The sequence below is a fragment of the Cetorhinus maximus genome, chromosome 13 (assembly GCF_964194155.1).
Source record: "Cetorhinus maximus chromosome 13, sCetMax3.hap1.1, whole genome shotgun sequence".
In the NCBI taxonomy this organism is placed as follows: domain Eukaryota; kingdom Metazoa; phylum Chordata; class Chondrichthyes; order Lamniformes; family Cetorhinidae; genus Cetorhinus; species Cetorhinus maximus.
This window is the reverse complement of record NC_135891.1, coordinates 16,201,775-16,228,505: the sequence shown is the minus strand read 5'-3', so window position 1 is coordinate 16,228,505 and position 26,731 is coordinate 16,201,775. Positions and strand designations below refer to the sequence as shown.

At 41.6% G+C, this 26,731-nt stretch overlaps 1 protein-coding gene across 15 annotated transcripts in view; it reads right to left on the bottom strand.

Moving 5' to 3' along the window:
• Positions 1-26,731, bottom strand: part of zmynd8 (zinc finger, MYND-type containing 8) — a 120,283-nt gene that overhangs the window by 26,532 nt on the left and 67,020 nt on the right. For 5 of the 15 annotated variants that reach the window (XM_078555004.1, XM_078555001.1, XM_078554999.1 and 2 more), the window contains exons 4-13: positions 22,770-22,988; positions 21,982-22,095; positions 20,606-20,698; positions 15,083-15,170; positions 10,484-10,554; positions 10,039-10,116; positions 7,502-7,617; positions 3,189-3,679; positions 2,091-2,240; positions 982-1,134 (exon numbers count right to left, since the gene is read on the bottom strand). In XM_078555004.1, coding sequence (XP_078411130.1) covers positions 982-1,134; positions 2,091-2,240; positions 3,189-3,679; positions 7,502-7,617; positions 10,039-10,116; positions 10,484-10,554; positions 15,083-15,170; positions 20,606-20,698; positions 21,982-22,095; positions 22,770-22,988 — 1,573 coding nt within the window. The remainder of the gene's footprint in view (positions 1-981; positions 1,135-2,090; positions 2,241-3,188; positions 3,680-7,501; positions 7,618-10,038; positions 10,117-10,483; positions 10,555-15,082; positions 15,171-20,605; positions 20,699-21,981; positions 22,096-22,769; positions 22,989-26,731) is intronic. The other 10 variants (XM_078555000.1, XM_078555006.1, XM_078555007.1 and 7 more) reach the window with 10 other exon arrangements.

The following is a 26,731-nucleotide window of genomic DNA, read 5'->3' as shown; positions in this document are numbered from 1 at the left end:
ACCTCCACTCAGTATGGCTTCTTGTTGTGCATATTGCAAAAACCCTCTGATGATTCAACTTTTCTATTTTAAAGTATATGTGCTTCAGCAAGCTATTTGGTCATGGAAGTAGCATAATTTGTCCTCATCAGATGTCACACACACCTACCTTTCCAGCAGCTGTCACTGGATATTATCAGGAGCAGGAATACTACCTGCTTTTTCTCAGGCGGGCTAACTGTAGTTCTGGTTCAAATCAGTTAATATCACCAGCTGCAAACTAAAGTATACGTTTTCTGGGCTACATGGCTTTATACCCTGTATGCACTTCAAATAAAGCTATAACATAAATGCGATTGGGTGCAACACTAGAATAGGGCATGGAATGCTTATTAAAGCAAGACGTGTTGAGTGTTTTATTCAGTCATCTATCAATAAATCTTCAGTACAAGTGGGATAATCTTTGCATTGAACAGAATACAAGTAAAATAAGCAAGAGTAAATTTGCAAGTGAAATAGAGATAAAAATATTTTCGAGTTACAACTTAAGGCTGGCAACTTCAGTAGTAGAGTGCTGGGCACCCATCCAGTTGAGTGCAAGTACAAATCCTTGCCTCAGGAATCATTTCTATGGGACTTTCCTTCAGTGGATGGGTTTCAGCAACTCATTTCCAGAATGTTAAACCATTCATTAACGCGCATTTCTCCATTTTAACAAAAAGGTGTGGGGAAATATAATTGCCTGTCCAACACCACATACTTCATCAGTCAATTAAACAAGATGATTGGCAAAATGCCAACTCTCATGCCTTCCTAACCAATTATTGTGGTGGGAGATATTTTCAAAACTCATCAAATCTAGGCTTTTTGTTTACCGTCCCTCTCTACCGCATGCCACCCCTCCCCCTCCCCCCTCCCCACTCCCCCCATCCCTTCCCGCAAAAAAATAGCAAATTTACCAAGGCTTTCTTGAAGTACACAAAAATTTGACGAAATCCTCACCTAGTTGTGCTTTACAACTTTCTATCGTCTTGTCGAGGTTAAGCAGGAAACTGCTCCGAACTGGTTGCTTTTTCGGTGAAGTGAGGAGCACAGGAGCTGACTGTAAAACAGATTCGCTGAGCTCTTTTAGATCCATCTCTGCTTTACTGCGATCTATTATGTGTGAGAAGAAAGAGCAAAACATCAGTGAGAAGGGAAGATCAATTTTGTGTTAGCGATATCTGAAAAGACAGAGGCCAAAGCCAATGCACTACAATGGCAGCCCAATGGCACAATATAGCTGTGTATCAAAGTGCTGCACATTAGGGGTACTATGAATACAAGCAGCTTGCTAAGTCAAACAAAAGCAAAATACTATGGATGCTGGAAATTGGAAATGAAAGCAGAAAATGCTGGAAATATTCAGCAGGTCAGGCAGCATCTGTGGAGAGAGAAACAGAGTTAACGTTTCAGGTCTCTGACTTCCATCAGAACCCTGATGTACTGATGAAAGGTCACAGACTTGAAACATTAACTCTGCTTCTCTCTCCACAGATGCTGCCTGACCTGTTGAGTTTGCTAACTCAGTTGGTTCATCAAAATGAGGGTTCTTAAACCAATAAATTGACCTTTAAAAAAAAACTGGCCTCTTAGGACTGAAATGGAAATGAACAGCAGTGGTGTTGAAGACATAAATAAGCAAATTTGTAAATAACAGCCAAAGGGAGAAGGCAAGTTTCCTCATTGTACTGAACAAATATATGTTCGATATGCAAAAATATCTCTGGCTCTGTGTACTTTATGACCTCCAATATACAATTAAAAATGTCAATAAAATAACTGGGGCTGTGTGCTATTGGGAACTAATTTACTAAATCATAAAAATGGTATCGATTTTAAAAAGGACAATATACTTCCATTTCAATGTATCTATATCCCTCCAAAAGAATTACACTCCTTGCTCCAAAGACTCTTCCTCCTTCACTACTTTCCAGGGCATGTCACATCTCCCTTGGAAAATCTCATCAAACATGCACACACACTCCTCCCACCCGGTTTCTTTCTCTCACTGCACTTCAACCAGAAACACCACAAAACCAATGGAAGAACATTTTGTGGTCACAACTAACCAAGGTTTAGGTTAAGGATGCTGCCCGTAGGAGGGGTTTTCAAAGTCCTTTCTGCCTTAGCAGCAATGGGAGTGGAGGACTGAGGAGAGAAGGGTTTTGGGCTGCCCGACACACTGCCAGCTTGACTCGTCTTCACAGATCCAGGAGAAGCTGAAAGAGGAAACAAACTGGATCAATGTGGAACTGGCGGAGAATTCCAGGTTTTGAACAATGTTTGCAACCTGTGCCACAACTGAGCATAAAGTCAGTAGGAGGATAAAGGTTCGCTATCCAATAACTGCACACAGCGTACAGTCAATGAACAGAATATTCTGTTTAACCACTGAATATGGAATCCATCAAACCTATGAGGGACCCCTGCATAACTCTTAGCTTCCTTCAAACCTCAAGATAAATTTCATTCGCGAGATAAATTCCATATTCAATGGCAAGCCATCAAATATCCCCACATTTCCTTTTGGTCATTTAGAATAACAATGGTGCATAAGTCTCTTGATTAAGTTTCTGAACAAAATTCTCAAGATATTTGGCAGCTCAGCTAACTAAGCAGCAGACCCCACTACTTAAAAGGTGACCTTTAGATGCTGGTGACACTGATATTCTCTAAAATACAGTATTCGCCATTCAAATGAAAATGACGGGGAAAAAAAAAATACTATTTAAAAGCCAAGAGCATCTATTTTTAAACCTTTTCACTTTGCCACAGCTGCACAAGCTCTCTGCAATGTCTGTCTAACACCGACCAGTACGAATTATTTCTGCCTCCCAATGATATCAGAGGGATGCAGTCACATGTATCTAAATTCACTATATGAATAACACCATTGTGGCTCTTTGTTCAGGTATCACCCACTGCTCTACTCTAAACGTCTGCAAAGCTTCTTCAATGAAGGACAACCTAAAACAAGCTTACTGCCAAGCTGCATTAAGCAAACAGAAGGAGCTGTATAGAAATGAGCTTATGTCAATGAAATCCCTATGCATAAATTTTGTTGGGGCCAAAGCAGTTAAACCCCTCCCATGGGGTTCTTTAACATATCTTCAGAATCCCTCCCCCACCTACTCACCCAAAAAGATAGTCAAATTGGGGGATCATACCTGTACTCCTGTCAATGAAATCCATGGACTCCTCACTTGCACTGAAGTGACTGGAAGCTGCTTTCATACTCTTTTCTGCAGGTTCAGTTTCTAGATCAGAACCAGTGTGCACGGAAGAGTTTGTACTCATAGGCGAGCGGGGCATATCCGTTAGCGAAATTCTCCTACTGGGACCACTGATTAACATGGACTTGCTGAGAACTATTTTCGGCGATGCTGTCATATCAAAGTTTAATTTCATTTTCTCATATTTATCAGGTTTAGCAGTCCCTGCTGCTGGGTTCTGGGGATCTTTTAACATCTGGAATTGGTTGTTGGGAGTGTACGGTGACCGGAAAGGTGCATAATTGAATACCCCAAACTTTTTACGAATGTTCTCCACATAAACCTCCATTTCTTGCATTGCACTGTTGAAGATGCTTTTAGTCTTTTTTACAGAAAAGGGAATTTCCTTTGACATGAGGTAGCAGTTGTTTATTGGAACCCAAGCCCTGCATTTAGAAGAGAAAATGTATTTATTAAAATGTGAAATCAAAATATTTTGCTTTGCTTCAAGGACTAATGTTTTTCCTGTTATATTTCTGGCTTTCTTTTCAACTCCACCTCCAAATAACAAAAATATCTTATTTATGAAAGCATACAGATGACCTCACAGATCACTATCAATATTTTCTTTGATTCAACTGCTGAAGTATAAGAGAAAACCCTGGGGACGAATCCTGGGAGCAATTGTATCATTTTCTCCCTCGTCACACCAAGTTATGCTCACCCATCACTCCTGTGCTCGCTGATCTACAATGACTCCCGGTCCCACGATGCCTCAATTTTAAAATTCTCATCCTTGTTTTCAAATCATCCCATGACTTTTCGCCTCCCCATCTCTGTAATCTCCCCAGCCCTAGAACACTCAGAGCTGCGCTCTTCCGATACTGGCCTCTTGCACATCCCCGACTTTCTTCACGCCATCATTGATGGCTATGCCTTCAGCTGCCCAGGTTCTATGCACTGGAATTTCCTCCCTAAATCTCTCCATCCTGCTACCACATGCTCTCTCCCTTTAAAGCACTCCTTACAGCCTAGCTACTTGACCAAGCTGTGGGAATATCTCATGCAGCTTGGTGTCAAATTTTGTTTGATAATCCCAGCTGTGACAAGCCTGGGGATGTTTTACTTCATAAAAGGTGCTATAGTAATACATTGTTGTTGTCATTGGAATAGAAAATTGTAAGTTCTGGTCACAGCTACGCAGATTGCAATAGTACTAGGTAATAATACCAGTAACAAGACGGACCTGTTAAGAAAACTATCCATCACGTGAGATGTTGAAGTAAGAACCTATTATTCATTTAGCAAGTTAGAAGAGACTGATGTCCTGGCCAAAACAGTCAGCCTTGTCTCAGTGATGCAACTCTTGTTCCTAATCAGAAGGTCATGGGTTCAAGCTTCACTCCATAAACTTGAGCACATAACCTAGGCTGGCACTTCAGTGCATTACCGAGGAAGTGTTGCACAATTGGAAGTGCTGCCTTCCATAGAAGATATGAAATTGAGACCCTGTTTGAGGTCTCTGGCTGACGTACAAAATCCCATGGCTTTATTTAATGAAGAGCAGAGAAGCCCACCCAGTGTTCTCAGCCCTCATCCAACACCTCAAACAAAATCAAAATACTGCAAAAACTGGAAATCTGAAAAAAGAAAAGCAAACGCTGGAAAAACTCAGCAGGTCAGACAACATCTTTGGAGAGAAACTGGTGCAGTGTGGGACTTCTTCCCCTCACTGTGGAGGAAGGCTCGCCCTCAGGATTTGCCAACCAAGCTAAAGCAGTCCTGGCAGCGCCAAGTGCGCAATAGTGGGTGTTGCCAGAGCTGCAAGCAGGCCCAAGAAATATTCCTATGGATCCTGGAGCAAGTTAAGTCCGGGGTATTGGGCTGGGAGAGTTTGGGCAGTTTAGGGAAGGGGTGGGGGGTGGGAGTGCTGTGTTTTACAAAGCAAGTAGGTAAGAAGGAAGGGGGAGGCATGATCGGGGGTGGGTCACTGCTCCCCCATATGCATAGAGCACCCCCCCACCAAAGATACTACCCTCCCCTCCTTCCCACCCTTATATAAAAATTATTTTTTTTTAAATACATAAACGGCCTGCCCACTCCCACCCAACTGGTATGCCAACCATGTTATGGTGTGACCAGCATACTATTGGGGTCAACTGACTTGCTAACAAGTTGAATTGACCCTTGGTTATTTAAATATGGAGGGCAGGCTGCCGTTTTTGGCACCCATCCACCCGCCACCCCCCCAATATTATGGGGGTGAGCTTGGGAAGGTGGTAGGGTCGGCACCAGCCCTATGTACCCCCACCCCACTGCCGAGACATACAAAATCCAGTCCATTAATTCTCTTTCTCTCTACAGACACTGTTTGACTAGCTGAGCCAGGAGAAACAGGTTTATTTGAGCTGCTTTTGGGACCTTGCTGTGCACAAATTGGCTGCTGCATTTCCTACGTTACAACAGTAACTAGAATTCAAAATAGCGCCCTATTGGCTCTAAAGCGCTTTGGGACACTGAGGTTGTGAAAAGTGCTAAATACATGCACGTCTTCCTTTATTTCAAAATTCTTGAATTAACCTCCACCTTTTAACTCCTATTTTAAAGGAGACAATGTAATCTTACTGGTCAATTCTAATTAAACATCCTGGCATAAAATTTTGATATATAAGTAGAGGCAACAGCAATTTAACAGGGAGGTGCAGCAACCACTTCTGTATAGTCACAAATATGGGGAGAACCACAGTGTCTGTTCCTACCCTCCTGTACATGAAAGGGTTTTCTAATATGAAACACCCCTTTGTCTGATGGGCAAAGAACAATCTAAACTCACATTTGACAAATCTAAATAAACAAGCTGAATACCATCACCGTGTAGATACAAAGATTTGCCTTCTGTCTCTACTGAAAGCAATGACATCTTGCTAGGTCACGGTTCTGAAAGCATCAAGTGCCCTTCCAAGCGAACCATAATGTGTGAACCTTGATGGTGAGTTTGCTTGTTCTTTTACTATGGAGGAGATGTCATAGCCAAGTCGAGTTTAATCCTATCCTTGACAAACATACTTCTTTCGTTCATGGGATGTGGGCGTTGCTTGCAAGGCCAGCATTTGTAGCCCATCCCTAATTGCCCTTGAGAGCAGACAGGAGTCAACCACATTGCTCAGGATCTGGTGTCACATGTAGGCCAGACCAGGTGAGGATGGCAGATTTCCTTCCCTAAAAGGACATTAGTGAACTAGATGGGTTTTTACAACAATCAATGGTAGTTTCATGGTCACCATTACTGAGATTAGTTTTCAATTCCAGATTTTATGAAATGAATTTAAATTCCACCAGCTGCCTTGGTGGAATTTGAATGTGTCCCCAGGGCACTGACCTGGGCCTTTGAATGACTAATCCAGTGACATTGCCACCCTCAAGCAACTCCTGCTGCAAATGCACATCAGAAGCAGAAACCTTAGCCAATATTTCTTGCGCTTATTCCACAACTGCCAAGGTCAACTGTACTACCATCATCACCCTACAGCACAGACCGGGATTGAAGCTGGTACTCCTTGCTACGTATGGCTCAGCTACTCAATCCCAGAAAACTGGGTTTTGTTTATAAATTGCTGTATAAGAATGCCATCAAATTTTTTTAAAAGCACCTGGCTACAGTTGTAAGTCAATATATTGACCTAGGTTTTCGGAGTATAAAGCCAACAGCAACTCCTTAAATGGATGAGTTCTTGCCACTGTTACAATCAGCTACTTAGTATATTGGTACAATAGTGATATAGCAAGAAAGTTTAAAAAGTGGTTAAACAAATAGTTTATTGTGTGGTGCCCTTAAATAAATCTGCTTCAATGGCTACCACCACAAGTGACAGTTCTGCAATTAATAGTATTTTACCAGAGTGCTGTGTTCTTGCTAGGGTACAGCACAAATTTAGAACAAAACTCTATAAATTATACTCCTAGGCGTTATTTCCCCCGTTTTAAGTAGGTGCAGTACAAATATTTCATAATCCTGAATTTAGTGAAATTATGGATCAAACTGCTAACGTTAACAGATGCAGAAGCTTCAGATGAACATTTCATGGCATACACAGTGTTGCCTTCTGTAGCTTTCCGCAACACAGAATCCAAATGCTATAAAAGTTTTAAGAAATGGGGACTCTGCCAAGGGAACCAGCTGAATCAGTGTTACTTCCCATATAAATTGGTACGTAGGAATTTTGTTTAAAAAAAAAATACAAATTACCATATAAAAGATTAATTCTCACCTGTCATGCTGCCCAAAGAACCGTGCATCAACCTGCCCATCCTTGTCCCTCAGGGCTTTTGCAGGCCAAAAGGGAAAGCCTTTAAGTTTAGCCCAGACAAGTGGGTGGGGGTTACTCTGTATGTAAAAGAAGAAGCAGTGGGGTGAATCTATAAATCTCACAACACAAGAATGGAAGAACTATTTGAAGGTCTCTGTAGTGCTGAACATAAGAACAGAACAGGAGCGTTGCTAATGTTTCAATGCAAACAATTCCAACTGAAACAGCTCAAGAGCTGCAATTATTATGTAGTACAAAAATATAACTCTTCAATGGAGTACAGTAGTACAAGATGCCTGTGCGCTATCAATGCCCATCTTAGAGTATGGATAGTATTTTGAAGAGCAACTCAATCAGTACACCCAGCAGTGTTTACAGAGGTGATATCATGAGAACTGGGAACAATTTGCTGGCTCTCTTGAGTAAGGAGTTGTACTCTCATGGTGAGAGAGAACCGAATTATGGCGCCCTGTCGTTTTCAATCCACATTATTGAAACAAATAATCAGCCTCAAAGAGTGGGGGGATTGGAAATTAAGCAGTTAGCTTTTGCTTTGAAAATGTAATTGGAATACTGAAAGTCAACTGCAAAACTCAATACTGTACTCTTTTTGTACTCAAGGTATTACATATCTTGAACACAAGGTGGCACTATATCATGAGGGCGATATAGTTTCTTCCTTTATAAGTTCAGGAGCAGCGTTTCAATATGCAATTACCTTTTGCCTGAACAGCAGCAAGCCTACCCCACTAGACAAAAGACAAATGACTAAATTTACTGAAGATCGTGATATGAAGATGATAATTGAAAGGCATAGTTAACAAGGAAATGAACAAACTATTTAATTTCATGGAGGGCTGGTGACTAAAAAGTAAAAAATTCACAAGCCTTGAGGCAAAGTTAGAAATAGAAACATTTGAAGCCAAAAAAAAGGATAACGGATATATATGGGGCAGAATCTTGTGCCGTTCCTGTTGTGAGTTTGGTGGGCCCATAGATGGCCATCCCGCTTCCGCCGCCAGTTAATGTCAACTTAAGGGCCTCACCCTGCCGCTGCTGGCTTCAACCCAATGGTGGACCTAGGGTTCACTGTGCAGGGGGAGACGGTGGGGTAATAGTAACGTCGCTGCACCAGTAAATCCAGCAACCCCGTCTAATGCTCTGCGAACGCGGACTCAAATCCCACCACAGCAGCTGGCGGAATTTAAATTAAGAGGCCAGTTAGCTCAGTTGGTTTGAAGGCTAGCATGTGGATCGGATCAATGCCAACAGCATAGAGTTCAATCCCCGCTCAGGCTGCAGTAGACTCAGGACCTGCCTCCTTGCCTTGCCCCTATTAAAAAAAAAATCAAACGCTTTGCTGTGGTTCAGCGAATAATCGCCATAAAATCTGCCTTCTGGAAAAGCACTCAACAAGAAAAAAAGATAGTTGAAAAATGCCCTCTGTGTGAATAACAGCAAATTGCCACAATACTGACTCTCATTCTCTCAGTGTCCCTGAATCCAGAGACTCTGCTCAACTGGCACATGCTGGAAACCCACAAAATACAGGGGGCATGGCGAGCAAACTCTGGCTTGGAATCGTTTATTTTGTTAAAATATATTCTAATTTAACTTTTTAAAACCTCTAGAAGCCTTGGTGGATGTATTACTTCTGAGTTCAGTGCACGCATCTCATAATAAATACGAATTGCAAAACCATTGTGATAGCGCGACCAAATTTCCCTCGTGGATTTGGCCTGCCTGGCACACATCACCTGCCCTGTCATAACACATCTCAACAAGGCGTACCTTTAATTAGGGTGTTTACAGCTAGATTAAAAACTGGCAGTTCACATAAATTCAAAAGATTTTGACAGATTTCCATCTGTGGGAGCTCCAAGATCACACCCCTTGGAAGAGCAGGGAATCACTGGCAGATACTTTCAAATTTCCGCATTTAACAGCACGTGTGCCAGGAGTTGCTGCCAGTTTCCCCAGTTGTAATGAAGGCAAAGGCTGATAGTTTCACTATTATAACCGCAACATCCTGATTAACATGCTATTCTGCTGTTGGAATTCAAACTGCGTGCCACATAATGCATTCTTTAAAGCCACAAGCTGTAATTGTTCTATATTCCTGAATCAATTAAGGCTAACTATTCTTCAGAAAATCCACAGGCCAATTAGAGATCAGACTGCTTTGAAATGCAACTCCTGAAGTCAATTGACTGGCCTGTTCAGACGCTGGGAAGTTGTTGGCTAGGTTGTGGACTCGATTGGCTTTCTTTCTTTTATTCCTAAAGCCAAAGTGTATTTGGTTGCATTTTCAAACACACATACCTGACGACTAAGGTGTAGCTCAATATTTTAGAGTCCTAACAGTCAAGATTCTTAATAGCTTAGAAAACAAAAACAGAGAATTAAGCTAAAGCTCAAGTTATGTGACGACTGGACCATCAGTATTCTGCTACCATGAGGTTTGTCATTTACAATTTCATCAGGAAACTCCAACTTACACAAGGTTCGCAGAACCAGTTCTCTCTCTTCTGGCATGCTGCCAAGTAGCATTCTGGGCAGACTTCAATCTCATTCATCTATTTATTTTAAAAAGAAAAGCACATTAGTTATCTTAAAGAAAGTCAGTAGTTTAAAGCTAAAGTACAACAGACACAAGAAGAACTTCAAATGCCAAAAATCTGAAAAACAGAAAATGAGCAGTGTCTGAAAGGGAAAGAGAGGGCTGGATTCTTAATAAGAATCTAACGAAAAAGGTGAACCTAACCTTCCTCTTTCAGATGCTAAAAGACCTGAATAATATGCCTAACCTTGTTTTTATTACCTGTTTAATATAGAATGGCTTTAATACAGAGTAACAGATCATCCTGCACTGCCTCAATAATGTAATAGAACCAGAAGTGCTGCTCTGTTAAGACACTATAAACCTGTCCTGTTCATACTTACTTCATGCTCGCAGATTTTAATGATCACCTTTGCCGTTGCTGTTAGCTTGTGATTGGCTGCAAGACAAACATCTATTATTGACTTTAAAAACAGAACACTAGAGTATTAACATTTCATTCAATTACAGTCTAATCTGTACAGCACATTACAGCACATCTAACAACACTGTATGCACATTTCTACTAGTTTGCTTGGCTAAGAGGCAGCACGCTCATCTTTGAATCAGAAGGTTGCAGACTCAAGCTCCGACATTGAGCACAATCTACATGGACACTTCAGTGCAGGATTGAGAGAGAGTGCTACATTGCCAGAAACGCCATCTTTCAGATCAGATCAAGGCCCCTTCTACCTATTCGGGTGAACATAAAAGATCCCTTGGCACGTTTTCAAAGATCAGCAAGAAGTTCTCAAAGTGTTTTCCTTCTTATAGACTGCACTGTGCTACCATTCCTCAGGCTAGTAGTGGTGAAGAGAGCCATAAAATGAAGCTTTTCAAAATTACATATGTAATAGATTAAAAATACACAGGACTAATTTAATCGCTTCCATAAAAGTACAGCTGGGGTCTGGAAGGGAGCATGCAAACACTTGGCTGATTCATCCAAAATTCCTGACTTCAGTGACCACCTTTAAGATATCAGTGTCTATATGATTACTTCAGAGTCGCAATTTTATTGAACTGCCACTTTCAACTAAGGGAGAAGATTATAGTTCCTCATTAGCTTAGGTGAGTTTATTTATCCTTTGAGTAGTTGAGTCATACAGGTCAAAAAAGTTCCATAATTTGATCCCCAATCTGTGTTCAGTTAGCTGTCCTCAGATGGGGTGGCAACAGGACACTATAATCAAACTGAACATTCCGGTGCAAAGAGGAGATAAGAGTTTATATTCCCTCGATCATTAACCATTAATGACTAATTACTGCCACCTAGAAGGACGAGGGCAACAGGTGCATGGGAACGCCACCACCTGCAACTTCCCCTCCAAGCCACACACCATCCTGAATTGGAACTATAACTCCGTTCCTTCACTGTCGCTGGGTCAAAATCCTGGAACTCCCTCCCTAACAGCACTGCATACCTACACCACATGTACTGCAGCAGTTCAAGGCGGCAACGCACTGCCACCTTCTCAAGGGAAATTAGGGATGGGCAATAAAAATGCTGGCCTAGCCAGCGATGCCCACATCCTGTGAAAAAATGTTTTAAATGAACCCTTACTGGAAAGTGCATATGTGGAGATTGGTGAGGACAGAATTAGATAAAGCATATTATGCCTCTTGTAGTCAATTAATCTTTATTCAACCTTTGCTGACAAGAGCAGTGTTTATTGCCCATCTCTCACTGTCTTCGTGGTGCTGGTGGTGAGCTGCCTTCTTGAGCTGTTGAAGGTTTCCCACAATGCTGATAGGTAGGGACCTCCAGAATTTTGACTCTGATTCAGTGAAGAAATGGCAATATATGTCCAAATCAGGATGACGTACAGCTTGGAGGTGAACGTGGAAAAGGTTGTGTTCTCATGCTACTGTTGCCCTAGTCCTTCTAAGTGATGGAAGTCATGGGTTTTGGCAGTGCTGCAGAAGAAGCCTTGGTGAGCTGCTGCAGTAGACCTTGTAAGTAGTACACTGCACCAATGGAGGAAATGAATGCTTAAGAAAGTGGATGGGGTGCCGATCAAGCAGGCTGCTTTATGCTGGATAGTGTCTAGTTTCAAGAATTGTTGGAGCAGCACCGGTCCAAACAAGTGAAGAGTATTCCATCACGCTCCTGACCTAATGACAAAGAAGAACTTGCATTTTTGTTCCTTCTTGGCTGTACAGAGTCTTTGGGAAATCAGGAGGTGGCACACTTGCACAGAATAGCCAGCCTTTGAATTGCTAGCCATAGCATTAGAGGCTGGTCCAGGAGGAGAATTTTCTCTCCATCGGGGGGGCTGGACATGAGCAGGCACAGGCGGGCCTGTGTTCCCTGTGCGAGTTGGGGGGATTAGGCTGAGTCAGGGCCTGCGCTCTTTCGCACACGTGCGCGTGAAAGAGTGCAGAAATCTCCCTAAGGCACAGAGCTGCCTCAGGGAGATCAGTTTGATTTTTAAATATTTAAATAAAGAAAAAAAATTTTAAGACATGTCCACATGAATTTTATTAAAAATTTTTATCGAAGTTTAAAAACCTTCATGAAACCTCATCCCGTCCGTGGATGAGGTTTCATGATAAGTGTGAAGGTCGCCTGGGCTCTTCGCCTGCCCACCAACCTTAAGGTTGGGTGGACAGCTATGTTAAGTATTTTAATTGATATTTAAATGGCCTTAATAGGCTTTTGACAGTTCGGCGGGTGCGCAGCCGACTCCAGCCCGTGCCTGCCGAACTGAAAGTCAGAATGACATGTGGTGACATCGGGACGCACGCCCAACATCACCGCGTGTCATTTTACGCGTCGAAGAGTAGAGCCCGCCCCTGCACGCCGACCCGAAGACTCTGGCCCAGGGTGTTGAGACTTAGTGATGGCAAGGACATCAAATGTCATGGGAGGGCTGGTTACGGACTCTATTGTTGAAGATGGTCATTACCTGTGGTGCACATTTCTTGCCACTTATCAACCAAAGCCTAGATGTTGGTTTCAAGTCTTGTTGTATACGGGCATAGACAACTTCATTAACTGAAGAACTGCAAGTGGAGCTGAACATTGCTTTTATTAGCAATCTGTCACATTTTTTGACCTTATGATGGAGAGGTCATAATGAATCTCACCTCAGCTCTGGAATTCAGCTGTGTCCATATTTGGACCAAGGTAGAATTCTGAGCTGGAGCAGAGTGATTCTGGCAGAACACAAACTGGGCACTGAGCACACTATTGGCGAATAAATGCCATTTGATAGCAATGTCGATGACTTCTTCCATCACTTTGTTTATAATTTGGAGTGGGCTGATGGGATGATAATTGGCCGTGATGGATTTGTCCTGCTTTTATGGACAGGGCATACCTGAACAATTTCCCATACTGTTGGGTAGATGCCAGTATTATAGCTGTACTGGGATATGTTTTCTATAAGCACAGCTAGTCTGGAGCACAGGACTTCAGCACTACAGTTGAGATACTGTCAGGTCCATTTCTTTTGCTATGTCCAGAGCACTCAGCTATTTGTTGCTGTCACATGGAGTGAACCAAATTGAAGACTTGTATCTTTGACCTTAGGAACCAAAGTTCAAACATGAATAACTTGGTGAAATGTCAGAAGGTATCTTACAAGGAGTCAACTAAGCATGGAGAGGAGGGAAGAACATTGATCAGAGGAAAAACAAAAGTTGACTGTGCATCTGTCATCTAACATAAAGTAGCCCATATTTTAAACCAACATAATACCCCTTCAGTCAAAGAACTATATTTATAACAGCAAGGATAGACTTGCTGTTTTTTTAATGTCCCATCTGCAGTCCTTTATTAGCTCAGTGGATAAATGTTCTAGATGTGCAAAACACCCAAAACATTCCAGGCTTAATCTTCAGTCTGTACCAAGGTAGCAGATCTCAGCTAGAGCAGTAGCAGGCACTAAATAACTAGCTTCAGTCTCACTTGGCAATGGAGGAGAAGGGAGTGGAGAGAAAAAGAAACAGCAAATGTTCCACTCCTGGCCACAATTCAGTTTTCCTGACTAGACAGTAGCCATGTATGGGCAGTGAGTGGGGACAAGATTGGGCTGAATGGCAATGCCTTACAGTGTTGAATAGCCTCATATTCACTGTCCATTCTGTCACTCATTCAGAAGTCCCAGAGGGCTCCCAACACCAACCGGAAAGAAAATAATCTGTAGCAGTCAATGAATGAACATTTTGAGTATTGTTTCCCCTAAACCCACATAAGCAGAATTTACTCCTTTGGGCAGATGTCATACCTCAATGAGGCTGGAGTGGATAGGCTGCACACACAGTATCATAGGAGGTGGTTGTTTAATCAACCAACAACAAACTTTAGAGGCTGCACTTTCTAAGGAATACAATTAGGGGTCTATGAGATAAAGGTTTTATACAAATCCACATCAATACTCCCTTCAAGCCAGTATTTGGGAGTAAAACTCCGCAATATTGGAGGAAATTGGACACAACATGTATATTCCCAAAACAATGGAGGGCAGGAAGGTTCCAGATGTGGTGTTCACCTCACATTTAAAAATCACATATATTTAGCCAACTGCAGGTTCCTTTTAAATGAAGAGATTTTCTGTAGCTGATTTTGTGATTATCTTCAGTTCCATTTGTGCAAATGCCATCAAAAGACAAAGGGTCAAATCTTTGAGTACATGTAACTGTGAACTTACAGAACTAAGTTTACTTTATGATGCTGAACCTCAGTTAACATTACTGTAGTTTCTTTCAAACATTACAAAATGATTATTTGCTACAGTCTATTCTAAAAGTAATACAATTATGAACTATTTGAACAGACTACCAATCATGTAATTTAATACAAGGACTTATAAGAGTCAGGCCGTCCGTTTACTATAGGTGCCAATGGAGAACTGAAGACTAGAGTAGCTTTTAGCAGTACCCATTCCTCGAAATGTTAAGAGGAAATCATGTTCCCAATAGCATATTATGATATTTACCACCGTTATATATAATGCAGTTGTGCAATATCCACTTGACATCAGCAAGGAAAGCCTCAGTGCAACCATACATCTTCTTCTTGACATTCTGAAAAAATACAGAAATACTCACTAGTGACAAATAAAAGAATGAAGGAGGAAAGACTTGCATTTATATAGTACTTTTTCACAACCACCAGACATCTCAAAGCACTTTACAGGCAGTGAAGAACTTTTCAAGTGAAGTCACTGTTCTAGTATAGGGAACCTGACAGCCAATTTGTACACAGCAGACTCCCACAATCAGCAGTGTGATAATGACCAGATAATCCATCTGTGAGATGTTGATTGAGGGATAAATATTGGCCAGGACACTGGAGATATCTCCCCTGCTCTTCTGCGAAATAGTGCCATGGGATCTTTTATATCCACCAGAGAAGGCAGATGGGGCCTCGGTTTAATATCTCAGCTGAAAGATGGCACCTCAGGTACTCCATTAGTATTGCACTGGAGCATCAGCCTAGATTTTTGTGCTCAAGCCCTGGAGTGGGGCTTGAACCTGGAACCTTGTGCCTCAAGAGGCAAATGCATCATTCTGTATAATATGACCACCACCCTGGAAAAGTTCATATGACGTAGCCCGTCTTTGGTAAGGACATTGTTGATGTTGATAGATTGATTGAGCAGTTGACCAACAAGAGCATACTTCAAATGAGCTGGGGGAATTTACTAGCTAAAATGTAAAAATTCAGACAGGTTGCTCAAGTTCTCAATTGAAGAGTGAGGTAGCATATGACCAGGCTGTGTCAAAAAAAATGAAGCAATTTGTCTTAAGATTCTGCATTCTAGATGCCTTAAGAGATGCACAATAAAAACTAGCCTTGCCAGTTCGCTTACATCTAATAAGTGAATTTTTAAAAATCTGCCACAGTTACATGAACAGTTAAGAATGAGCTTCATTCACACAAATCAAGACCCAATTTGATGGTTTCTCACAAGGCAACTTGTTTGATGGAGATTGGATGCAAATATTCCAACATGCTGTGTTCTATTCCAGAAAGCTAGTTGGTGAAGGATAGAACTAGAGCCAATTTTTACACACGCACATTTTTTAAAAAACATTTTACATTTATTTATACAGTTACAAATTGCAAACATACGCTTCCTAACCCTAATCACCACAGTTTTAGGCTGTATCTACTTATGGGGGCTTAAGTAAACCCCCCAGTTAATGCCCACCACCTGCATACAATTAAGCACAATATAGAATTAAACACAATTAATATAGAATTAACATGCTAGGTAAAGACAAAAATAATCCAAGTTTGAGAGAAGCCTGGTATGCGACCTGTGATTGATGAGCAATATTTGAGAACTTTAATGAAACAAAAAGCAGCCCAATTCATTTATAGTGTGATTTTTTTTATTTCAATTGCTCAGGAATTTTTTTCAGTTCTTACTGGTCAAGAATCCAGGATATAGATGGTCAGGGAGAATTTGGTTCTACAGTACAAAACTCAACAAAAATTTCCTTACTTCTTTACACATGGGATAGAGGAGCAAAGGGGTCTCGGGATATAGATTCAGAAATTATTAAATGTAGCAACACAGGTATAAAAAATACAAACTAAGTCATGGAGTAAATTTCTGGAGGGATGGAATTGAGACGTTTTCTTCAAATGTTTGAACTTTGGTTACACACACTTAAAATACTACATACATTTCTGTTCTCCATATTACCAAAAGGATTTAGGTGTATTGAAGAAGGTGCAAAAAGATAATGTCAGAACAGAGATTATAACCATCAGGAAAGATTAAACTGCCTGGGACTCTTGTCTATAGAAGAGAAGGTCAAGGAGGTCTTTGAAATTATAAAGGAGTTTAATAAACTGGCTGTAGAGAAGATGTTTCCAATTGTGGGAGAGTTCAAAATTTGGGGTCATAAATATAACCAAAGAAAGACTTACATTTATATAGCACCTAGCTATATAACATATATAATAAAAAAGTAGAATATTCTTTTAAAAGGCATGGAACTTGTAAATCTTGATGTTTAGAGAGACTTGGATGTGCTTGTACAAGGAACACAAAGTTAGCATGCAGGTACAAGCAATTAGGAAGGTAAATGGCATGTTGGCCTTTATTGCAAAGTGAGTATGAGAATAAAGAAGTCTTGCTACAATTAGGCAGAGCTTTGATGAGGCCACACCTGACAGCTCTTCAGGTATGTGTGCAGCTTTGGTCTCTATATTTAAGGAAGGGATATGCTTGCATTAAAGGCAGTACAGCAAAGATTCACTAGATTGGTCCCTGGGATGAGAGGATTGTTCTATGATGAGAAGCTGGATGAATTGGGCCTTTCTTTCAGGTGCAAAGGAACGGAAGCTCCAACAACTCACTGACACCAACGCCAATCCAGGCCCCTCCGCCCCTGCCTGTCCCTTTGTCCCCATCCCGTCTTCCAATCCCAGCCCCGGCCGTGCATTCACCATAACCCCTGACCTTCCCCTCTCCGATGCTGAACATTCAGTGCTCAGCAAAGAACTTAGTTTCATACCCTAGGGCCCTCATCTCAACTAATTTCGGGCTCGGCACGATGTTAAACTCTTCTTCCGCCGCCTTCGTCTCCGTGCTCACTTCTTTGGGCAGGAGTCCTCTCCCCGTTCAACGGATCCTTTTATCCGCCTCCAATATTCCCCCTCCACCTGGACCCCTGTTCCTGCCCCACGGAACTCATTTCTTGCTATCTTCACTCCATTCTCTCTCCCCTTGTCCAGTCCCTTCCCACCTACATCTGTGATTCCTCTGACACCCTACATCATAGCAAAAATTTCCAGTTCCCGGGCCCCAACCGCCTCCTCTTCACCATGGACGTTCAATCCCTCTACACCTCCATCCCCCACCGGGATGGTCTGAGGGCTCTCCGCTTCTTCCTCGAACAGAGGCCCGAACAATCCCCATCCACCACTACTCTCCTCCATCTGGCTGAACTTGTTCTCTCACTGAACAATTTCTCCTTAAACTCCTCTCACTTCCTCCAAATAAAAGGTGTGGCTATGGGTACCCGCATGGGCCCCAGTTATGCCTGTCTCTTTATGTGGTATGTGGAACATTACTTGTTCCAGTCCTACTCTAGCCCCCTCCCACAACTCTTTCTCCAGTACATCGATGATTACTTCGGTGCTGCTTCATGCTCTTGTCTGGGCATGGAAAAATTTATTAATTTTGCTTCCAATTTCCACCCCTCCATCGTTTTCACATGGTCCATCTCTGACACTTCCCTTCCCTTCCTTGACCTCTCTGTCTCAATTTCTGGTGATAGACTGTCCACCAATATTCATTACAAGCCTACCGACTCCCACAGCTACCTCAACTACAGCTCCTTACACCCCGCTTCCTGTAAGGACTCCATCCCATTCTCTCAGTTCCTTCGCCTCCGTCGCATCTGTTCTGATGATGCCACTTTCAAAATCAGTTCCTCTGACATGTCTTCCTTCTTCCTTAACCGAGGTTTTCCACCCACAGTGGTTGACAGGGTCATCAACCGTGTCCGGCCCATCTCCCGCGCATCCGCCCTCACACCTTCCTCTCCCTCCCAGAACCGTGATAGGGTTCCCCTTGTCCTCACTTATCATCCCACCAGCCTCTGCATTCAAAGGATCATCCTCCGCCATTTCCGCCAACTCCAGCATGTTACCACCAAACACATCTTCCCTTCACCCCACCGGCGGCATTCCGCAGGGATCGTTCCCTCCGGGACACCCTGGTCCACTCCTCCATCACCCCCTACACCTCAACCCCCTCCCACGGCACCTTCCCATGCAACCGCAGAAGGTGCAACACCTGCCCCTTTACTTCCCCTCTCCTCACTGTCCAAGGGACCAAACACTCCTTTCAAGTGAAGCAGCATTTCACTTGCACTTCCCTCAATTTAGTCTACTGCATTCGCTGCTCCCAATGCAGTTTCCTCTACACTGGAGAGACCAAACGCAAACTGGGTGACCACTTTGCAGAACACCTTCAGTCTGTCCGCAAGCATTACCCAGACCTCCCTGTCACTTGCCATTTCAACATTCCACCCTGCTCTCATGCCCACATGTCCGTCCATGGCCTGCTGCATTGCTCCAGTGAAGCTCAACGCAAACTGGAGGAACAGCACCTCATCTTCAGACTAGGCACTTTACAGCCTTCCGGACTGAATATTGAGTTCAACAATTTTAGATCATGAACTCTCTCCTCCATCCCCACCCCCTTTCCGATCCCCATTTTTTCCAATAATTTATATAGATTTTTTCTTTTCCCACCTATTTCCATTATTTTTAAATGTATTTCCATCCATTGTTTTATCTCTACCTTTTAGCCTATTTCGATTCCTTCACCCCACCCCACCCCCACTAGGGCTATCTGTACCTTGCTCGTCCTGCTTTCTACCCTTAATTAGCACATTCCTTTAGATAATATCACCACCTTCAACACCTCTTTGTCCTTTTGTCTATGACATCTTTTGGTTATCTCCACCTATCACTGGCCCTCTATCCAGCTCTACCTGTCCCACCACCCCACCCTCCCAAACCAGCTTATATTTCACCTCTTTTCTATTTTTCCTTAGTTCTGTTGAAGAGTCATATGGTCTCGAAACGTTAACTGTGTTCCTCTCCGCAGATGCTGTCAGACCTGCTGAGTTTTTCCAGGTATTTTTATTTTTGTTTTGGATTTCCAGCATCCGCAGTTTTTTGCTTTTATCTGAATTGGGCCTATGTCATCTGCAGTGTAGAAGAATACGAGGTGATCTCATTGAGAGGTACAAGAATTTGAAGGGCTTTGGCAGGGTAGAAACTGAGAGGTTGTTTTCACTGGCTAGGCAATATAAAACACCGAAGCACAGATAAGGGGACTATTGTTTAGGACTGAAATGAGGAGACATTGCATCATTCAGGGGATTGTGAATCTTTGGAATTCTGTATCCCAGGGTTGTGGATGCTCCATCATTGAATACATTTAAGACTGAGATGGACAGATTTTTGGTCTCTCAGGGACTCAAGGGATATCGGGAGCAGGTGAGAAATTGGAGTTGAAGCCTAAGGTCAGCCAAAAAGATTTCATCAAATGCTACTATAGAGTGGAACTAAAACAGATGTATTGAATCAAAAAGTTTCAAATTTCACATGAAAATTAAAAATCAGTAAATGCTGAAAATAAAAAAGGACATTAGGACACCCGGCCTTGTCAGGATGATGATTGCGCAAGCAACACTACCATGTTTATTAAAGTACGTTGTTATACTCAAACCCTGCCACTGGATGGCACCAGACAGAAACAAACTAAATTGTTAAAAACAAAAATATACAAGGTGCAAAATTTTGAAGCAGGGTTGAGATTTTAGATAAAACCTGCATGAACTTTAAACATAAAACGGGGGAAAAGGGAAAGTGGGACAATTAGACAAAAAGGAGGAATAAGCAAAACAGGAGAACGAGAACAGAGGCAAGAGAGCTACCCTCCAATAGCAACACAAACCAAAGGAGTCTCACACTCCAGACTTACCTTTTCTAGTGTGCAAATGTCCATTGGATGAAAGATGTATTCAGCATAATCAGGATGTTGTTCCAATGAAACTGGTTTCTGGAAGGGTTCAGTCTGTTAAAAAGGCAGCACAGCATTTTAAGGACCTAATACAGGAAGGAATGCTCAGTAATGAAATAAATGTTTAGATAAAATATGAAAAAAGATACAGGTTTCAGTTTCCATTAAAAGCAAGATTTTGATTTCGTGTTCAGATTAAAAACTCCACAATTAAGGCAAATGATTAGTCATGGCATGACAAATCTCACAAATTACTACATTTAACACAGCTTGCTGTCAAGTAGTGCAATGTTCTAAATGGATCGGCGTAACGATAAATAATTGTCCTCACAAGAATTGAAAGTTCCCTCACATAAAGGTGAGATGATGGAAACAGTATTAGTGCACAATGCAGAGTGCCATGGAGCAGGGTTGTTTATATATAGTTTTATGTTCCCTGAGCCACATGCAATGAGTGATGCCAAACAATTAATGCAACATCTCCCATTAGAAGCCAAGAGTAAGACAAGAAATACAAATAAAATTGCAGTGGAGAATCTTGGATGGATGATTCATGGTGACTCCTTAAGAGATCAACTGACAAAGGCACTGACAGGAGCCTTGGAGCTGGCCATGTTCCCATTCTCTCGATCAGAGGCACAGAAAAGGGTTTAACAAAAACAAAACTGTCGGACACAATTGAGAAAAAGGGAAACAAAGAATCACCCAAAGATATCACTGATCTCTGAAAACATGGTACTTCTCTCAGGTTCCATTTGCAGCTTCTTGCACGAGGAAGAAGCAGAGAAACATTTCGCACTGTTTTTAACTTCACAACAGAATGAGGAAAATGGATCACTTCTGCCACTATAGGCAGCTGGAAATGGAGCCATTAAACTAACCATGAAGAGAGGCACACAGAGGTAGCAGGTTTTCATGCAAGTATACTGTTGCTTCATGAAGGCATACTAAATATTAAAGTGCCTCGTGTTTTGAGTGATTGGCAATTCTGACTACGCAAGAATTGATCAAGCATTCTGATCGTGTAGCTGCTGCAGTTTTTGACTTTTGAGATTTTTAGTATTTGACTATTAACAGAAATGTGCAGAGTTGCTTCAATTTGGCTCAATTCCTAATAAATGTAAGATGCAGCATAATTCATAATATGTAGCTGTAGAAATGAACTTTTTCCACACATTGGATTTCCTCCCTCACTGTAGTATGGTGAGTCGTCTCACTGCCACTTAAGTGCCTCAGCTAATGAACTCGGCTCAGCTGACATCAGCAGTGTGTCACATGGGAAAATCACAAGGGAGAAACAACAGAGAGGAATTCGCAGCATTGCCATTTCTACTTACTCCTGGCTGCTTCATCTTCTGTAGTGCAAATTTCAGCAGATAAGACAACTGATCTATAGTGAGCATGGTCATAGCTTTACTCTGAGTCTCAATACATTCAGCGACTGTGATTTTCTGTGAAGCAAACAGATTTAAAATAATTTTAAAAACCAAATCTGCTTACATTGAATTTTCTGGGTACAAACTTCAAATCAGCTGCAGAACCACCTCAGCAGAATGAGAACACGTCACACTGGTCGAATGCAGCCTTCCAGGAAGCGCAATATTAATCTTCAGACAGACGTTCTTTTTATTCATGAACTGCACAACGGTCTGAATGGCAAGGATACCAAACAAGGCCAAAGCCAGCCGGTTTAACACCAAAAATCGCATTAACCCTTTGAAAAACTTCTTGAATTATGTATTTTCCAACTTCTAAAGCTGCTGATTATAAAAGTACAATTAGAGAAATTAATAAAACTACAAAACCTGCAGCTTAGGAAAAGTAAATTAGAGAATTCTTTGAATAAAATTCTACCTTTATTGCTCAAAGGGTTAATGACGTACATATGTTTTAAAAGGTTATAGAACGCTAATCATGTTCTTCGAAACTCAGTCAGTTCCCTGTATCCATACCAGTTTGTGTTATTGATGAACCTTACCCCAGGAATAGTGGCTACATGCGTCTTTTAACCAGATTTATAACATATAATCAATATAAAAATCCCACTTTTTTTTAATAAAAGAATGAATTTGAACAAATTCATGCCCATTTCTCTCACCAGAGTTTTAACTATCTTTTACCATACCTCACATTCTGGACAGAACCAGTCCCCTTCCGGTTCAGCGTTCAGTTTTAAACACTTTGCATGGTAGACACGAGGACAGAGCTCGCAGCACAGAACCTGGCCCTCCCGGTGGCACACCCAGCAATAGAAGTCATTTCGACCATCCTGTGGTACAACATGAAGAAGGTCTTTGGTGAATGGCTGCTTCATAGAAGCAAAGGGACCACGTCTAAGTGTCAACTGAAATGGCAGGCAAGAGAAACAGGCTTGGTTTCAAAATGGGATGATCAGCAATTGTTAGGGTGCAAAAAAAATACCAGTTCTGTTAGGCTTCTCATCCCAAACACCAGATGGTTAAGGATGCAACAGTAACAACTGTCTACTGACACAAGGTTGCCAGAATAGTATAAGATATTCAGGAGATGACAAATTAGTGACAAGCTTGTTTTTTTCAAAAAAGAAGCAAGTCGCATAAAATTCAGTGATTCAGGCAATTGTGCTCTATACTTCCAAGACATGCATTTAACTTTCCATACATTAGTCTTGCAAGACAAAAGATTACAAAATAGAAAAAAGTATTAAAAGTTACTGATGTTTGCACTATTAAGACAGAGGAAAAAAAGCACAGAAGGCAATGTCCAATTGTATTTATTAATTTTAATATTCAGGAAAACTTGAAGAAAAAAAATTGCAGATTTTTTTTGTGGAAATGTAACAGAAACCCTTCCATCTGAATAAGCAATTTGATACCTAACAAGTACCGGTATTCTAATTACACTACATCAAGGTTAAGACATGTCACATCTACTGCATTTAACAATACTAAAAATATTTAAACCAACTAGATTTACTTAGCAATACTGTACCAATATTATCAGTGCATACTAACATGTACGTTCTATGCAACATTACTTAAGTCCTCTCATCAGCAGTTATCAAAGCTACTACCATTTTGTTTATTTTAAAGAAACAGGTTTGCTGGTGCTCTCCTTAGAAAACACCTGCTGGTCTTCAAATGCATTTAAATTATGATTCCCCCTTTTCAATTTTTGTTCATCTGCAGCCAACCATTACTACACATACTATTAACCCCATTCAATTTAGGTAGGGCTCAATGAGCTGTCAGTCAGATTCGCCGAGGCTCACAATTATTCTGGCATTTTAACAGAAATAATAAGTCAATATTGATCAAGTAAATATTCATAAGAAGACCTAGCACCAAAATAGGGTAATGGAAAAACTTTGTTCAAAATTCACAACAGTAGATTAAATGAGATTATCCCAGAAGCTAGGGAGATCTTGTGGTTCATTGGTAGCACCCATACCTCTGGGTCAAAAGATACGGATTCAAGTCCCGCTCTGGGACTTGATGGCACCATGGAAGGTGTGTGCATCACATGGCCAAACAGGTCCATTATCCGCCTGTAAATCCTTCCAATATGTCTGATAGTAGGCATTCAAGAGCAGGAGAATTTCCTGGTCAGCCATACTGCAGAAGCCAAAGGCAAACCACTGCAGTACCTTGTCAAGCATAATCATGGACCAACCCAATGGAAGCCCATGGTCGCCAATGTCCTATTAGGGCATGGTACCTGAAGAAGAGGATCCCGAAAGCCAGTTCCAACCTCTAACTTGCTGTTGTCTTTGCTCCCCACTACATACTCGCTACCTCAATCTCCACTTCTATCCTCCCTCCTGCCCTCTGAGGCCAATCCACAACTTGGGCATTCAATTTGACCCAGGGCTGAGCTTCCAACTCTATATCCTCTCCATCACCATGACCTCCTACGTCCTCTGTAATAGTGCCTGTCCCTGACTCAGTACATCTACTTTTGAAATACTCACCCATGCCCATATCACCCCGAGTCTCAACTGTTCCAATGCTCTCCTGGAACAAAGTCCTGCCCATCACTCTTGTACTCACTAACCTACATTAGTTCCTGGCCCAGCCATGCCTCGAAATGACAATTTTCATCTATTGCTGAAAAAGGAGTCATTTCTTGTCAAAGTTTTACACCTTGCACTCATCAGAACAATCCGCAAGAATACCAAATGCAAAGGGAATAACAATTTATGTCGCATGAGAAGAGAGTGCTGATTGGCTGGCAAGTGGGGGCTGATTGGTGGAGGTACTGCCATGGAGAATGCACCAGTTGGTGGTGACTGACAGTTAACTGCCAAGCATTGTTTGAAATTTAAACCAGGCAGCTTGACTCTGATAGGGCAATGCCTTGACCAGAGGAATGAACTCATGAATGGTTGTCACCTATTTTGTTTAGCTGAAACAGGCGCAACATATATACATGTTCTTTAATATGTGTAGCTTTCAGTACATGCAAATGCATCACACTGCGAGCCTGACTGACCATCTTAAACTGGTTGTCAGTGTAATTCATAGCACATTGAGGATTATTTAGCAAATATCCAATCACAGAATCACATCCAATGTTGGACACTGTGTTTTGAATTTTGCAAGCATGGGCTGGTTGGATATGGTCTGTACTTGCCCAATGCAAACAGCGGAAGGGACATGCTGTTTGATATGATCAGCCAGTTATTGGGGCATACAGCCCACATACCTAGCATCACACTGGCAGTAAAACTCATGTACCACATTACTCATTCGTATGATAGGCAGGACGTCTTTTTGGCTTGACAACACTCTCATGCGGTATAAATTGTTCCCTTTGCATCTGGTATTCTTGCGAATTGTCCTGATGAGTACAAGACGAAAAGCTTTGACAAAAAAAATATATTTTTTCAACAATACTCAAGTTCTGTACTACCAAATGATAAGTTTCACCTATGATTAAACCCCTCCATGGTCTCACTCCTCCCATGAAGAAGTTTGCACTCCTCCAATTCTGGCCCCTTGTGGTAGTTGGTTTCTTTCGCACCACCATTGGGATTTCCATCATAAACCTAGCTGCCTCTCTCTTATCCTTAAAATCTGCCTCATTGCCCAAGTTTTTAGTCACGCTCTAATATCTCATGTGCTAAGTGCCAAATTTTGTCTGGTAATGCTCCCGTGAAGCACTTTGGAATGTTTTGCTACATTAAAGGCACTATATAAATGCAAGTTGGTGTTGCTAACCTCAGAATGCACTAATGCAGTCTAAGACATCACAAGCTATAATATTTTGAAGTTGGCTCATTTGCCTTATTCAGCTTATCAATTGGAAGAGATATTCCATTTCCACAATAGATGGACCCTGACATGTCCTGGAACTTATTCTTTCTTTGGCATTCAAAGATGTTACCCCAATTTAGCTGAGACCTTTCCAATCACCTGGCAGGCATACATCAGACACCTTCCAACAACAGAGTTGCAATCATGGTATTCTAGTCATGACACACTGCCATACAGCATTCTGACTTGACATATCTAATGCTACTGCCTCAAATTTTGGCAATTACTGAAGACAAGGACTTGGACTCAGTGTGATGCAGAAGGTTTACAGCCCAGGTACACAGCTCTAATCTGTTATATAGCTTAACAATTTGAGGTGGTTGCTCAAGTTGAATGGAAGACAAGAGTATTCAAATTTAATTCCAGGCAAATTTTCACAAATTAAAAAAAAATCGTACCAGAACTCATGATTATTTAACTTTCTTTCCCCAGGTTATAATCATCTCCACAAATCCTCCTCAGGTGCAGCCATGGTCAAAAGCAAATTATTTTCATCCCCCATCCCTACCCACAATGAACTTATAAGTTGAAGTGTAGAAGTGCCTTATATTGTTAGAGGTTCTGAGCTTTACTGTACTCAGCTGGTGGTGCTAATGTGCTCGAAAACAACATCCAATGTATAAACCCAAAAACAAAATCACTGAAGTATGAGGAATATTAAATATCCAATTAAAAGTAATTTCCAGGAAACACAATTGTGGATGGCAAAAGGATAAGCTAACTGAAGTGTTTTGAAATAGAAAACAGGTCTGGTTTCCCAATTGTCATCATTTTAACACCAGCTGCGTTAGAA